Below are 15,348 nucleotides of genomic sequence, written 5' to 3' on the forward strand. Positions count from 1 at the left end.
CCCAAGTTGGGTAGACCATGTTGTGGTGCCACCACCAGAGGGCTACGTGGCAGTGAGCCAGTTGCTCTTTTGCGCAGGCTTTTTACAGATTCTTAGCATGTTTAATGAGACAATCATTTGGGGAGGGAATGTATGAACATAAATCACAGGACAAGAGTAGTCTTACAGTGATTAAAATCAGATAAGTAGAGGTAAAAAAAATAGTTAAATAAGGATAACATTAAGTAGTTTGGGTAACTAGTTTTGGAATGCATGTAAGTGTATTAAATTTCCTCTAGAAAACCTCAGCAGCAGTCAAGTCCTAAAATTTTAATGAAAATAACTATTCCTTTTTCTTTTCTACTCTTTCTATCTCTTTTTCTTTTTTTGTTATGTACAAAGTGTAAATATTCCCTAAGGAGATCTTCCAATCCTCTGGATTCTTAAGATGAGTTTTTACTATCTAATGGTGAATGCATTACTTCCTGGATAGTCTGATGTTGTGATAAGGCTCATAAAGGTCATATCCTACAGGAGTCCACAGCCACTCCAGTACATTCCATACTAGAGAGCTCTGTGAGGAAAAATGACATAACACTGCAGAGAACAGGTCCTTGCCTACTTGTCATTTTTATGAGGCATCATAACATGATAATATTTATAATCACACCACATTAGTCATCTTGTCTATTTCTGTGTGTAGTTAACCTAATCTGGTGCTATTTCAGTTCAGGAGTCATTTTGCTTTCAATGCCTGGAATGCAGGCATTTAAAGAATGTAAAGATCAAGGAAGACTAGAAAGGATCTAGCTGTGCATGTGATGGGAGACGCTCAAGTGGAGTAGAGAGGACAGTTTATCACACAGGTGACCTTTGACTTTCATGAAGGCTGGTTTATAGGTGGAGACCTCACAAATCTATGAATGAGGAAATGGGCTTCTTCCATATGCTGCAGTAGAATATATTAAATGTTAAAATGTTAACATTAAGTGTTAATATATTCTACTGTTAAAAATGTTAAGCAACAAGACAATGTTAAAATTGTCTTGTTAAAAAATAAGACAAAACAAAACATCCCTTATTAAGAGCTGTTATTCTATAAAATAATAAAACTGTAATTCCAGAGCCTAGAAGAATGGCTCAGTAAAGTGCTTCATGTTTTTAAAATTAATCAATTGACTAATCATTCAATGGAGAACTACAACCTTAGGGTTTAGGTGGGAGAAGTGGGTTGAGCTGGAATTTGCTAAGTGACACCCCCCCACCCACCCACCCTCTTTGTGCCCAGGAGCTCCTTGGTTTGTGATTTAAATCCGTGCCTTGATAGAGGTACAAACCGTTATATGTAATGGAAGTTTGCATTACTGACCCATCGTTTAAAATGCAAATGTTACATCCTAGAAGTCAGTGATCTATTTTAGAACTACTGTACATTTTTACTTCTAATGGACTTGGTGGTTTCTGGTTCATTAACCCAGTGAAGTCCTGAGGTTACTGAAGGGAGTCCTTTTAAAACAGGTAAAGCCAGTTATCCAGGATTTGTGATGGGCTGCTTCTCCCATTTCTGAACTGTGGTCAACATTCATGAGAATTGGTGGTTTTCTCCCCCGTAGATAACTGCCTCACTGAGTAAGACAGACAGATGAAGGCTATGACAGTAATAGCGACTAACTTCTGCACTGTGCTTAACTGCCTCAACAGATATTTTATTTATTTTCCTCTGGTGACTATTACAAGTCAGTAGCTAGATAAGGATTACTAGTAGCCCCATTTTAAGCTGAGGAAACCGAGTCAAAGAAAAACTAAGTGGCTTCCCAAGGCTTTAGATCACTTGACAGCAGTGCAGGGACACCTCCCTGGGAGTCCTGTGTTTTTTCTCAGTCACCCCACTTGCTGCCTTCCTCAAAGTTGCTCACCGTGGTCTGTGCTTTGTAGTTTACAAAGCACATACAGACACTTTTATCAGATTTGGTCTTCTCTGCAACACCCATGAAGTACATAAAGTGATATCATCTTATTTTATGTGTTATCCAAATATTTATTTGTCTATTTTTTTTTCTCCACTTTCCTCAGGCAAAAGCCAAAGAAGAGAAACTGAAGAAGTGTGGTGAGGATGACGAAACAGTCCCGTCGGAGTACAGGTTAAAACCAGCCACGGTACGTTGTTAGCCAATGTGCATACCAACAGCAGCACATGCCTCTTGCTTTCCCATCGTGCTTTGTGGTGTCTGTTCTCATGGTGCGAAAGGACACGTCTGTCCCGGTTCATACACTAACTTTGAAACCCTAAACCCTTTCTTCTCTGTTCTCTACAGTTGGACCCTTTAAGGGATGGTTTCCTAAGTTGTGACTGGGTGGTCATTAAAATCCCCATAAATTCAAGTGTTTTTACTATTAACAATGCTTGACATAGATTCTTAACCTTAAAGCAGAAGGAACAATTTGGGAATAATTTCTTTTCTCTAACTGCTATATGGATTAAAGCACAATAGATCTTCTAAGTGGTAGATATAAATGTACAGCTATTTACCAGTATCCTCAGTTAAGGTGGTTTTGTTGGTTTTGGTTTGAGATGAGGATGGTGAACTAACTCCTATAATTATATCTGTAATTTGTCTTTGAAGTAATACACATAAGCACATGATGGAAAAATAGTTGGGATTCTTATATATGCTTATAAATGGAAAGTTTTTCATGTTTAGAAACATCTCAACTCTTTATTCTAATGATTTACAAAAAATAAATCTGAAATAGAAATTCACTCAAATATAAGAAAAAAGCAAGCTCTCCCTTAATATCCTGGAATTCCCCAAGAAAAACATAATGGGACATAAAAGCAAACTTTTCAATTTCATTTTCAATTTTGTTTACAGGATAAAGATGGAAAACCACTATTGCCAGAGCCTGAAGAAAAATCCAAGGTTAGGAAATAAGTATTTTTCTGGATATTTAAAAAAACAACAGAACTGTAAAGTATACAGTGAGATAATTTTGACAGACAGGATTTCACTGTGGAGACTTGGCACGCCAACCTAGCATTAAGAAGAGGGAAACTTCCGATAGCAACACTTGGCTCATACCTCTGACTCCTTTTCACATATTTTAATGATTGTTTTCCTCACGGATTATTGCTAGACTACTATAAATTTCTAGGTGACGTTCATTGAATATTAGGAACTAATGTCAAAAGAGCACTTAAATTAGATGGTTATTACTTAGAGTTTGATTCTAATTACAGCATCAAACACTCTGATTCTATACTGCTATTACTCAGGTTGGTATCAACCAGCATAGTTATCTGTCATGATAATACTAAGTAGCAACATTTATTGATCACTTACTATGTGCCTGACACTGCATTAGATACTTTCAAATGTTACCTGTTTGAGTCCTCACTGAATGAGGAAGGCACTATTATTATTCCCGTTTTACAGGTGATGAAACTGAGATACAAAAGGATTGTATAAATAGCCAAAGGTCACACAACTAGAAAATAGCAAGGCCAGAACTCCAAATTCAAGCTGTCCAACATGGGGGCCCCAGCTTCTGAATCACACGTCAGAATGACATAGATTACTGTTATTAGTCAAAATCTCCACATGCCCTAAATAAATAATACCTCTTCACCTGAAGGAACTTTCTTGCCAAAGCTCCATGTGGTCACAGGAGAGGAGTATATGATCTATTCTTATACTCCAGAGCCACCTCCTCTCTAGGACAGACCAGGCTGTTTCACAGAAAACTTTCTGGAAGGCTTTCCTGTGCCATCTTAAGAATAATCACCAGAAAAATCACTTCTTTCTTCTTCCTGGCTTTCAGCTTTTCTGTGGTACACCCATTCCATTTCCTTCCTTATTTTCAAACCAGAATGCTGGGTTAAATCTTGAAAGTTTCTCAATGTCACTATATATCGTGTTTCCCCGAAAATAAGACCTAGCTGGACCATCAACTCTAATGCGTCTTTTGGAGCAAAAATTAATATAAGACCCAGTCTTATTTAAATATAATATAAGACCGGGTATAATAAAATATAATATAATGTAATGTAATGTAATGTAATGTAATGTAATGTAATGTAATGTAATGTAATGTAATGTAATATAATGTAATATAATATAATAATGGGTCTTATATTAATGTTTGCTCCAAAAGACACATTAGAGCTGATAGTCTGGCTAGGTCTTATTTTCAGGGAAACACAGTAAGCTACACACATTTAATGCTTAATGTTAATATAAGAGCCTGGCTCTAATTTTTAACATTTTAAGATTTTTAAACCTATATTCTAATTCAGCCGGTAATTCAAATTATTAACACAGTCTCTCTTATATTTACTGACTTATTTAGAAGGGAATTCATTAGAAAGCAGAAAAAAAATTGCAAAAAAAAGCTATATATATCTTCATTGGAAAGAACAGGGAATTTTATTTGAACAAAATTACCCTAAAATTGAAGTATCAGGAAAACTTGAAGTAAACCATTCACATTTTTGTGGTACTGAGGTGTTTAATAGTCCTTATTTATTGCATGACCTTTATCTTCCATTGATAAATGAAATGCCCTATATAACTTAGCTTTCATTTTTAGATTCTAAAATATGGCCTAATATGTGTTAACCAGAAAAAATTGTCAGTGAAAACTGTTTTTTTAACAAGTACAAAATAGTCACTTCATAATATACAATGTTTTTTGTATTTCAGCTCCTGAGTGAATCAGAACTTATTGATGAGCTTTCAGAAGATTTTGACCAGAGTAAATGTAAAGAAAAACAATCTAAGCCAACTGAGAAAGCAGAAGTATGTTTCTAAAAATGAAAGTCTCTAGTATTGCTTATTTTCTAATGTTTTTCTATAACCTAAAAAATGTGAGACCCAAAGTATTTTAGCATGAAGTGGTTGATAAGAAAGCCCGTGATGCTGTTGTTTTTTTACATGCAGTTTTTGTCCTGCCTTTTTCTGAATGTGTTTTCTTTCCCCAAGCTGACCCTGTAATTCTTGCAGTTGCAGTCCTGTAATTATTCCTTCAGGAAGGCATTCACACCCATCCTTTCCTTTCTATTCCTGTTTCTATAAGGGTCCTAGTTATAGCTGTCATCACCACTCTCCTCAAGATGGCAATGACCTCTGTCTTCAGTCTCCTTGCAGCCCATCCTATATGTCCACCAGAATTATTCTTTCTCTAGCATGCTTGTAGTCACATCATCCCCCTGCTCCAACCCTCTGGAGCTTCCCATTTCCTACAAAGTAGAAGTTCCCACTAATGTGTTCTGGCCTCAGCTTCCTTTCCTACCAAGGTGCGTCCCCACCTCACTAAACCATGACATTAAGTGTGTGTCTCCATGGCTTTTCTCATGTGGTTCCTTCTGTCTGTAATAACCTAATTCTAGATGAACTAAAATCTGAGTCATCCCTTTAAAGCTCTGCTCAGATGTGGCCTTTGTCTTCTGCTTTTCCCTCCCCAAACCTGACCACCCTTCCAACACTTATTAAGCAGAATACGACGTGCCATGGGTCTGCAGTTCTTTCTTTATATATCCCTGTGAAGGCATTTGTTGCAAACGAGTTTTTAGCTCTGTTGGTCCTTCTTCACATCTTACATATGTACATAGTGTTAAATAGTAAGTTCTTGAAAGAAGAAATACCTTATTAATAATCATCTGCTGAACATCTTACATGTAGGGTAGACTTCCAGAAAGGCCTGAATTTAAAAATAGTTTGAAACTTTACCTTGTGATAAAATAAGATAGTACATTGGTTCTCAAACTTGAGCATGCATCAGAATCCCTTGAGGGTTTGTTAAAACAGAGAATGCTGGGCCCTACCTCCAGAATTTCTGATTTAGTATGTTGGGGTGGGGGCCATACGAATTTGCATTTCTAGCAAGTTCCCTGCTAATGCTGAGGCTGCTGCTCCAGGGACCACACTTCGAGCACTCCTGGGATAGTACTTGTACCCTGCATTTGTACATATCTATTTACAGTACACAAGGTGCTGTTAGATACATAAAAATGATGTATTTATATAAAATATTAGATTGCATTATATAATTGGTATATTGTATTATATGATGAGAAATAAATAACGTAAATAATAGTTGCTAAAAGTTACTGAGTTTACTGTTTCCAGATACTGTACAGAGCACTTCACATTTTATCTCATTAAATCCCTCTGTCAACTCTTGAGATGTAGGTACTATTATTGTTCTCATTTTACAGATGTGGAAACTGAGTCTCAGAGGTTAAGTAACCTACCTAAGGTGAGAGGTAACACAAAGTTGAGCCAACGCATTTTAACGTGCCTTGACTTCTTTACTACTCAAGCCAGCCATCCTTAGGCTTTCGAGAAAATCATACTCATAGCATATAACATAGCAGAGTGTATTGTTGATTCATCGGAGTTCAGTGTTACTAACCCGGTATTTCTAAAAACTCTTCATCGTACCTGCTTCTTTCCGCAGGAATCTCAGGCGAGTGCCCCGGCTCCTGTGGGAGAGGATGTGCCCCGGGCGTCCCTGTGCAGTGTACAGTCAGCACCACCCAAGCCAGCCACCTCGGTGAGGGATCCTCTGGGCATTGAGAAATGTCTTGGGAAAGTAATGTTCTTCCTCCCATGCACTTTCCGCTCTGTGTCACCAGCATGTTATTTTACACTGACAAAATCATAAAACCTTATATAGCTATAGCATCTTCTGTTTGGGGGCTTCCGGGGTATGCTAGAAATTCAGGCTGTATTTAAATTTTTAATTGAATTGCTACAAGCTGTGTTTTCCTTTCACTTGAAATTTTTTCTAGTTCCTCAACTATTGTGGATAATCATGCTTTTTCACATTCCTGCATCTTTCAAGCCTACTGGGAGTTTCACAAACAGCCCAATATGACGTTGAGCTGACTCTCTTGGTGGAATAATCTGAACCAGTATCATCACGATCTCCTCCATTCCCAACTGAAGGGAGGATAGAGTAACTCAATTCCTTTCCCTCTTTCTTCTTCATTTCTTGCCTCTCTCTCCTTTTCTATCTTTTGGATGAAGTATGATATTTAACAAGTTGAATCCTTATTTCCTTTTGAATTCAGTGGGTTTTGTTTCCATCAGTTGATAGACTCTGACTTAGAGAATAACATCACTGGAATATGTTTCATTACTACAGACTTGCTGAATCTGTACTCTAAAGAGCTACCTTTTCCTCGGTGCTTTGCAATATCTTCTCAATACATTTTCACAAGGATACTATAAAATCTGATTATCTCTCTATTATTAGATGAGGGAAATGAACCTTTAGATTGACCTTGAACAATTCACTTAACATTTCAGAGCTTCATCTGAAAGGAAAATACGGTTCCTGCCCTAAGCTACCTCTGAGTCTAGTGTGGACATGGGCCAGACCTCAAGCTGACAGTACCACTTGATCGTTGTCATGTGGGAAACGGACAGAAGGCACATGGGTTCCTCGTTCTTTAGGGAGAATTAGGAAAGGCTTGCGGGTAGAAGGCAGGATCACACTGAGAAGTTGGGTTAGCGCTGGGAAGACCAGTGAGCCGAGGACAGGCTAAGCACGGAGGTGTGAGGTACTTGGTGTACTTGGGACATGTGCATTTCGTTGTTTGAGAAAAGGGGGCCTTGGAGAATGTGTAGGACACGTGTCTTGAGTGCCCTGAAGTGGCTGCTTCCTGCCAGGGATGTCCTTGGTGCTAACTGCAAATCTCCTCAAAGTCCAGAGTCTCACTCCTGACTTAGGTAGGACTTGACCCCTGTTTTTTTTTTTGAGGTTTCAGGGTACTCTCCAAAACTTTTACATTGTGGGAGCCAAGTCATAGGCCATAGGAGAGAGGAGAGAAATTGGGAAGAGACTAATGAAGGAAGCAGGAACAGAGGCAGTAATTGGATTAAAAAAGACTATGGCCAGCATTTCTGGGCAGAACTCTTGTGACCTAAACACATGTCATCCACATTTCGTGCCAAGTGTGACTGCCAAGGTCTTAGAGGGCTCACTTCATTCCTTTCCAACTTTACCCTGACTGTAGAGTCCAGCATTAGATGTTTAGTGGACAGAAAAAAGGGGGAGGGGCGGCTTTTGTTTTTCCATTCTCTTTCCTGGGCCTTTCCTGGGCCTCTGCTCTACCAAGTCTGGTTACCAGGGCTGCCAAGATGCCAGTCACTGAGGTGAGCTGGGATCTTGACACCTTGGGAACCAGAGAGAATAGTTGCAGAGTGTGATAAAGGTCAGAGGACTCAAGAAGGCTTGAGGATTAGTGAGGGAAAGGAAACAGAAACACCAGAGGAAGGAGGGGAATGTGTGCCCTGTGTGGTTCTTGTTGGTACAAAAAGCAAGTTTATTGAGGAAATCCAGAGGCCTGAGTTCTAGTTCTGAATTCGACAACAACATAAACTGCTACAGAAATGCAAGTTTTAGTCCTGAGTCCTATTTCCAGATTCCTTAGTTCTTAAGACTGCTGCTTCTCCTGACTTTTCTCACTTTGTTTCTCTTAATTCTTAAGCCAAAAGGCACCGGTTTGGGAAACAGTGGTTTCCAAAAAGTCTACAGCAGACAGTAGGAGAAAATAGATGTCAGGTGTGCAGGTGTCTGGGATCAGGTAGCAGCTCAGATTGCTTGGGTAAGCCTGGAAGACCACTGCAACTCTTTCAATTTAGATGTCATCCTAAACAAATGGGATACATCAGAGATTTTCGTTGCCCCGGGAATAGAATCTATGCAGTGGCCAACCACTAGATGGTGATAAATCACTTCCCACTTTCCTCATTGGTGATCTTTCCTTCTGCAGTGCAGCTTAGCAGAAAAACAACTTTTCTTACTTGGAATGATGGCTAAGCTATGAATCAGAAAGCCACTTTTACTCTAAAGTTTCAACATATACTCAATATGAGGTGACAGACTTTCATGAGAAGAATAATCTTTGAGATTTTAATTCAGGGGCTCACATATTTTTGACCAAGACCAACAGTAGAAAATGCATTGATATTACAACCCACTACCCACACAATAGAAACAACAGTTTCATAAATGGGACTTATTCTAGTTATGTAAGATGTATTCTGTTTTCTGTTCTAGTCTTTCATTGAAAAAGTCCCGGTTTTGAATTATAAATTGATTTTATGACCCTCTAATATACGGATCATGACCTGTGGTTTGGAAGGAGTTGGGGTCTAGTCCTATCTTTTAGCACAACCATAGTTTCTCCTTTGTTTTCCCTTTACCATTTATGCTCTGTGTTCTTCCAGTTTTCTTTGTAAATGTCAGCATGGACACAGTTCCCTACATCATGAGGTAGCACATTTCATTTTGAATAACTAGACCACAGCTAGATGTTTCACATTGGGCCACTCAGGTTAGTCAGTCCCAGGCAGTCACCTGAATCAGCATGAGGTCACTCCGACCCATAGAAACTGCCTAGAGAACCCAGGCATCTGCCTCAGCAGAAGCTCAGCCCAAGCCGCCTCCTCTCTAGAATGGGCCAGGCTGTTTCACAGAAAACTTTCTGGAAGGCTTTCCCGTGCCATCGCAAGAACAATCACCAGAAAAATTACTCTGTCTTCTTTCCTGGCTTTCAGCTTCTCTGTGATACACCCATTCCATTGCCGCCCCTATTTCCAAACCAGAACGCTCGGTTAGATCTTGTAAGTTTCTCAGTGTCACTATATAAGTTACACACCCTTAATGCGTAGTATAAGAGCCTTGCTCTAATTTTTAACATTTTATGTTTCTTAAACATAGATTCTAATTCAGTTGATAATTCTAATTATTAAAAGATAACACGTGCTGCGTATCTCGGCCTGAAATAAGGATATGCCCTTCTGCATTGTTTGATGTAGTCTTTTCTATAAGAAGGTATTAACCACCTACTCAGTATATCCACTGATGTACTTTTAGAAGGATGCGGTGCCAGATGATGCTGTAGAGGCCTTGGCTGGTAGCCTGGGGAAAAGGGAAGCAGATCCAGAAGATGGAAAGCCTGTGGAGGATAAAGTCAAGGTAATGGCAGCTCAGCTACTTCTAGAAAGTAACAATTATTGGTTGCTTCATTCCCCAAATGACTAACTAATAAGTTAGTCTTTTTTTTTTTTTAATGTTTCCCACAACACATGACCAGCTGGCTTTCTGTTACTGTGCATATCCTACTTAAGAAGCCAAACCTGAGTGAGCATCAGTGTTTGAGCACAGCCGTGGAAGGACGGCACGCACGTATCGGAGTTCTGAGTCACACCTTTCCTATTGCTGAGGACTCACGAGAGAGGTGGCAGCTGTCTCCTAGTCCTCATGCCTGCCTTTGAGCCTAGCAGCTCAATGTTGGCGTCTTAGCCTGCTAAACTAGCAGGCAGTGTTAAAGATGAGGGTGTTGTAGGAACTCTGCAAATACGGTCCTATGTACATTCTAACGATGGGTTTATTTGCCTCACCTTTAGTCATTCAGGTATCTACTCTAAAGAGAAAAGATGTATTAATAATGAAAATGGTATGATTTTTATTTAGGAGAAAGCCAAAGAAGAGGATCGTGAAAAACTTGGTGAAAAAGAAGAAACAATTCCTCCTGAATATAGATTAGAAGAGGTCAAGGTAAACAGGCTGGGGTGTTTTTCTATTTTATTTTCACTCATATTGAACTCCATATACATAAAGAAGGGACATGGAAGCAGACCTGGCATATAAAGATCTTGTTTCTTACTATTTCAAACACCAAATTGTATTAGTCCACTAATAGCCTGTTAGCACACCAGATATGGGGCTAAATATTCCTAAGTGGCCTTTCACTCCTCCCTGAAGTGGAAGAAATCTAATGTCTAAGCTACCTAATTTTTTCCCGTCTAACACATGGTTTGTTACAAGACCAGAAATAAGAAAACTTAGACAACCTCTATGTAGATAGGAAAAGAAAAATGAAGAACAATTGTTGACTATGAGGAAAAATTTCTAATGAGCAACTCTTTAGATATAAATTGAAAAAAAAATAAGAGTGCCTTTTTAACATTGAGTCAAGTGATAATTTGACCCGTTTTCTTTATTTTGAATGTGCACATTGTTCAGAACAAGTGACACAGGGGAGACCTCGTTATGAATCTTGTACTTTTAAGTACAGCCACTTGCACAGGGCAGACACACAGACACAGGGACACTAGAACAAATGTCAGTAGTCTTCATAACATTCCATCACATAAGAGGATGTTCAACTAAACTTCATTCACAATTCAGGAAAATCAAATCAATACTCCTCTTTCCCATCCATGGGCATGAGGCCGTTTGTTTAGCCAAGACTGGAACTATATTGAGCTCTCCCTGATTAAAAGTTTCTTATTCTGCTTGCTTCTGCGTTTCAGAATTCAGTTGAAACCATGACGTTTCGATGAATTTGCACTTATATGCATGCTGCTTTGTGAGGTTTTTAGAGAGGTTTTTAAGGGCCACGTGTTCTGTCACTAGTGACCCCCTCATTTGGTAAAGGCAGGTAACTGTCTTCATAGTAGGGGGTTGATTGCTTTCTCTCTCCTTGTGCTGAATTTTAGTAGCAGTTTTTAAGGCAAGTGGTTGGTTGATTGGCTTTCCCTGACCACTTTACTCCACGGTGGTTTGATCCTCTTCTGGACTTGTTGATCTCACACATTAGTAATTACCTATTGCTTTATAATATTTTACTGGGGGTTGGCTTGATCGCACGTTTAAATCCTATATTGCTGTGTATCAGCTATCCTCATATCTGGCGTCTTCAGTGAGATTCAGCTCCCTGAGGGTAGCCCACAAGTTACCCCTTCCAGACACAGGGTGGTTTTGCTTGGAGTGTAGAGCAGATGTGACTCCAATGGTCCCATGTGTCATGTGGGAAATTTGCTGCTTCCTCCTAACTGAAGAGTAAATAGTCAGAGGCACAAGTAAACCTGTGGAGGAGATGGGAAAGGGGGTAAAGGTAAAGGAGCTTATGCCAGTCCTGGGGAGGCAGGTGATACTCTAAAAATCATTGCCCCTCCTCACATTTTAAATAAAACAAAAACCATCTTGACCAGTTTATTAGAAACATAGATATGTAGGTTGCCTTGTACTTATTTATTTTTGCATATCTGGATAAATGGGATTTACCATTTGTTTATAAATCTTCTTTTACTAAAGAGCCCCAAATACTTTGATTTTTGTCCTGTTAGAGCCATTTGAAGCTTGGCATCATCTGAGTCCTAAGTTTCAGAGCATCCCACCCACGGGCTGAGCTCCCTGAGGGCAAGCACTTTGTCCTAAACTATGTGGTGTTCCCAGTGTGTACTGCAGGGCTGGGCACAGAATTGATGGACGTTAATTGGACGTCTCGCCTGTGAAGTTAACCAGCTTTTTCCAAGCAACTTATACAAAGGCTCACCCCCATACCCCGACTGTCCTGCAAGTGCCCTGCCATAGCACCATGTGCCCCTCTACATTCACTGCTCATATTTTCCTCCCGCACTGGTTTGTGAACATCTAAGGTCACAATGCCCAGTCAGTTTTGTGGCCCCTGTGCCTAGGGAATGCCTGACGTATGTGAGTGCTGTTAACATGAACTAATTAGGGCATATTCTCTGAGGAGAGAATCTGCTACCTGAAATGATGGATCTCATAATGTGCAACGACATCAGGAATCACTTGTTGACTCCTTTTAATGTTTACAAGGGTTCATACTTAGGATAAATGTGAAATGACTCAATGCCATGTTTTTCTCCTCCCTGGATAGGACAAAGATGGAAAACCACTCCTGCCGAAAGAGTCCAAGGAATCCCTTCCAGTAAGCAAGCCAGTTTTCTCTGAGTATATCTTTCTCATTTGGCCCTGTTCGTTAATTCAGGAAGTACATTGCTTTCTTTTTAATGAGTTGACCAGCATATGAACAGTGACATCGTTTTGAAGAGGAGACAAATGAGGTGGTATTTTTTGATACATTTCCTGGTTCTTGCAGCCCTTCAGTGACGATTTCCTTCTCGATGCTTTGTCTGAGGACTTCACTGCTCCCTCACACACTTCATCGTTTGTAAGTCTGAAACTCCTGGTTTCATTTCCTTACTTTCAGGGTGACAGAAATAAATGGAAAGTTGTGACTTATAATCTAACTTGGGAGCTGAGGAAACAAACCCAAAATTAAGGCCCTCAACCCACTGTAGCCATTAAAACTGTGTTGTATCATGAAATATTTTTTCCAACACAGTGAATATTTTCAACCGTGTAACTAATTGAACCAGTGAGCATGTACGCTTTCAAGTACACCTAGGAAAAGAGGATTTAAAATTGTGTATCTAAAATTACTTCTTAGACAACTTTACCAGTTGACAGTCCACAATTTGATCATTTTCCAAATTACCTCTAGGGTAACTGAGCTTCATGTGGAACAGATAGTCCCTCAAAGGGAATTCTGTTACTAGAAAGGTTGGGAAATGTTGGGTAGGGGTAAGCAGGTTTCTCAACTGTAGGATTTCCAGGGCTTTTTATATGTAAACATATACACTGTAAGTCTGCTGGCGTTCCCATACCTTATATAACTCCAGAACCTTTTTTATGGGGTCTGGGTTATTTAATCCTATGTAGTCAGTGGTATGGAAAGTATGTATCAGTTGCAACATGCAACATAGACAGAATAAGTGACAACTAGGAAATACAATGATTCCTTGGAGTTGCCTGAAGTTTTTGCTCTCACATTTGTGCATAATGTTACACATATGTATGCTATGTATACAAGGTGTGATCAAACAATGTGGTAAATGTTTAAAGTTCATCACAGTAAAAGATACATTGCCATTAATCACCCTCAAAATACTCCCCCTCGCTTTGAAACACCCCATCATTCTTGCCACTTTCTGAAGCAGTTCTGGAAGTCCTCTTTCGTGAGTGTCTTTAGTTGCACTGTCGTGGCTGCCTCGATGTCCTGAATCGATTTAAAACATTTACCTTTCATGGTCATTTTCACTTTGGGGAAGAGCCAGGAGTCACACGGTGCCAGAACCAGTGAACAAGATGGATGAGGACACACCATAATGTTTTTGACAGAAATTGCTATACCATAAGCAATGTGTGACATGGAGCATTGTCATGATGGAGGATGAAGTAAAGACACTCATGAAAGAGGACTTCCAGAGCTGTTTCAGAAAGTGGCAAGAATGATGGAATAAGTGTATTTGAAGCGCAGGAGGGGCGGGTATTTTGAGGGGAATTCATGGCAATGTGTCTTTTACTATAATAATTTTTTATTTAAACATTCACTGTATCTTTTAATCACACTTTATTAGTAACAGATTAGAAAATATAATTATCTAATGAGATGTCAGGCTTATGTAAAGAAACCTGCAATAGAAATGAATAGAAAAACAAAAACATGAAGAAATTCCATATACCTAAGACAATTTGACTAAATGTCTCAAAAGAATGACGACAATTATGTCATTTTATAAGTTAATATTTTTATTAAAACATAACCCAAAATTATCTAACATTTATTTGAAAAATAACTGCATAAAATATTTTTAAAATATTGAAAAGCATTTTTCACTCTTTTGGGGGAAGATTAACCTAACTAAATACTAGGCTTTTTTATACAATAATAAGATACGGTTCTGATTCAGAAAGCAAAGCCACATGTTAATGGAAAAAGAACAAGAAATGAACATAAATGACAGATTTAGTATATTTTTAAAATGAGAGAAGAAATTTCAGAAAGATTCTGGAATAATATGCTATTTAACATTAAGGAAAAAAATAAAACTCAAACCTCATACCATATACCAAGTATTAAAGGAATAGTAGTCTATCATTTTATACCTAATATATTATCAGAATTAAAAATATTTAGGTGAGCAAAGCCATGGGAAACAGGCATGCTCCTTCACTGCTTTTAGCAGAATGAATTTCTGCAATTTTTGAGAGGGCAGCATGGTAGAATATAGCTAGCACCATAGAGAGAACCACTTCTAGAACTTTGATTCAGGGCAACCAGTTACAAAGAAAAAAAGCTGAAAAACTGCAAACAACCTAAATGTACAATAAGAAAAGTATAAACAAACCATGAAGCTCTAAGTCATTAGATTATTGAACAACATTTAGAAGAATAAATGGGAATAGAAAATAGGAAATTGTGGAATGGAATAGGAACTAGAATAAAAATTGCATTTCAGATTCGGTGTTACTATGTATCTATTTGGATCAAGAGACTTAATCAGGAAGCTATATTAAGAGTTGTATTTAAATGATGGCTGTGGGCATTTTTTATACAACATATCACTGATCAAAACCTTTTTTTTTTTTTTTTTTACAAAAGCCATTTAAAGACGCTAAACTTTCAGCTGCCATCTCTGAAGTGGTTTCCCCAACCCCAGCTCCAACCACCCACTCTGCAGTTCCACCCCCTGACACTCCGGT

General features: G+C 38.8%; 1 protein-coding gene across 9 annotated transcripts in view; it reads left to right on the forward strand.

The window, feature by feature from the left end:
• CAST (calpastatin) overlaps positions 1-15,348 on the forward strand; it is a 110,661-nt gene that overhangs the window by 78,935 nt on the left and 16,378 nt on the right. For 7 of the 9 annotated variants that reach the window (XM_019727909.3, XM_019727906.3, XM_019727910.3 and 4 more), the window contains 9 exons: positions 2,053-2,136; positions 2,853-2,900; positions 4,680-4,775; positions 6,436-6,531; positions 9,865-9,966; positions 10,465-10,548; positions 12,680-12,730; positions 12,902-12,973; positions 15,248-15,346. In XM_019727909.3, coding sequence (XP_019583468.3) covers positions 2,053-2,136; positions 2,853-2,900; positions 4,680-4,775; positions 6,436-6,531; positions 9,865-9,966; positions 10,465-10,548; positions 12,680-12,730; positions 12,902-12,973; positions 15,248-15,346 — 732 coding nt within the window. The remainder of the gene's footprint in view (positions 1-2,052; positions 2,137-2,852; positions 2,901-4,679; positions 4,776-6,435; positions 6,532-9,864; positions 9,967-10,464; positions 10,549-12,679; positions 12,731-12,901; positions 12,974-15,247; positions 15,347-15,348) is intronic. The other 2 variants (XM_088796644.1, XM_088796643.1) reach the window with 1 other exon arrangement.

Source organism: Rhinolophus sinicus, chromosome 3 (assembly GCF_057876585.1).
Source record: "Rhinolophus sinicus isolate RSI-liver-muscle chromosome 3, RSI-T2T, whole genome shotgun sequence".
Lineage (NCBI taxonomy): Eukaryota > Metazoa > Chordata > Mammalia > Chiroptera > Rhinolophidae > Rhinolophus > Rhinolophus sinicus.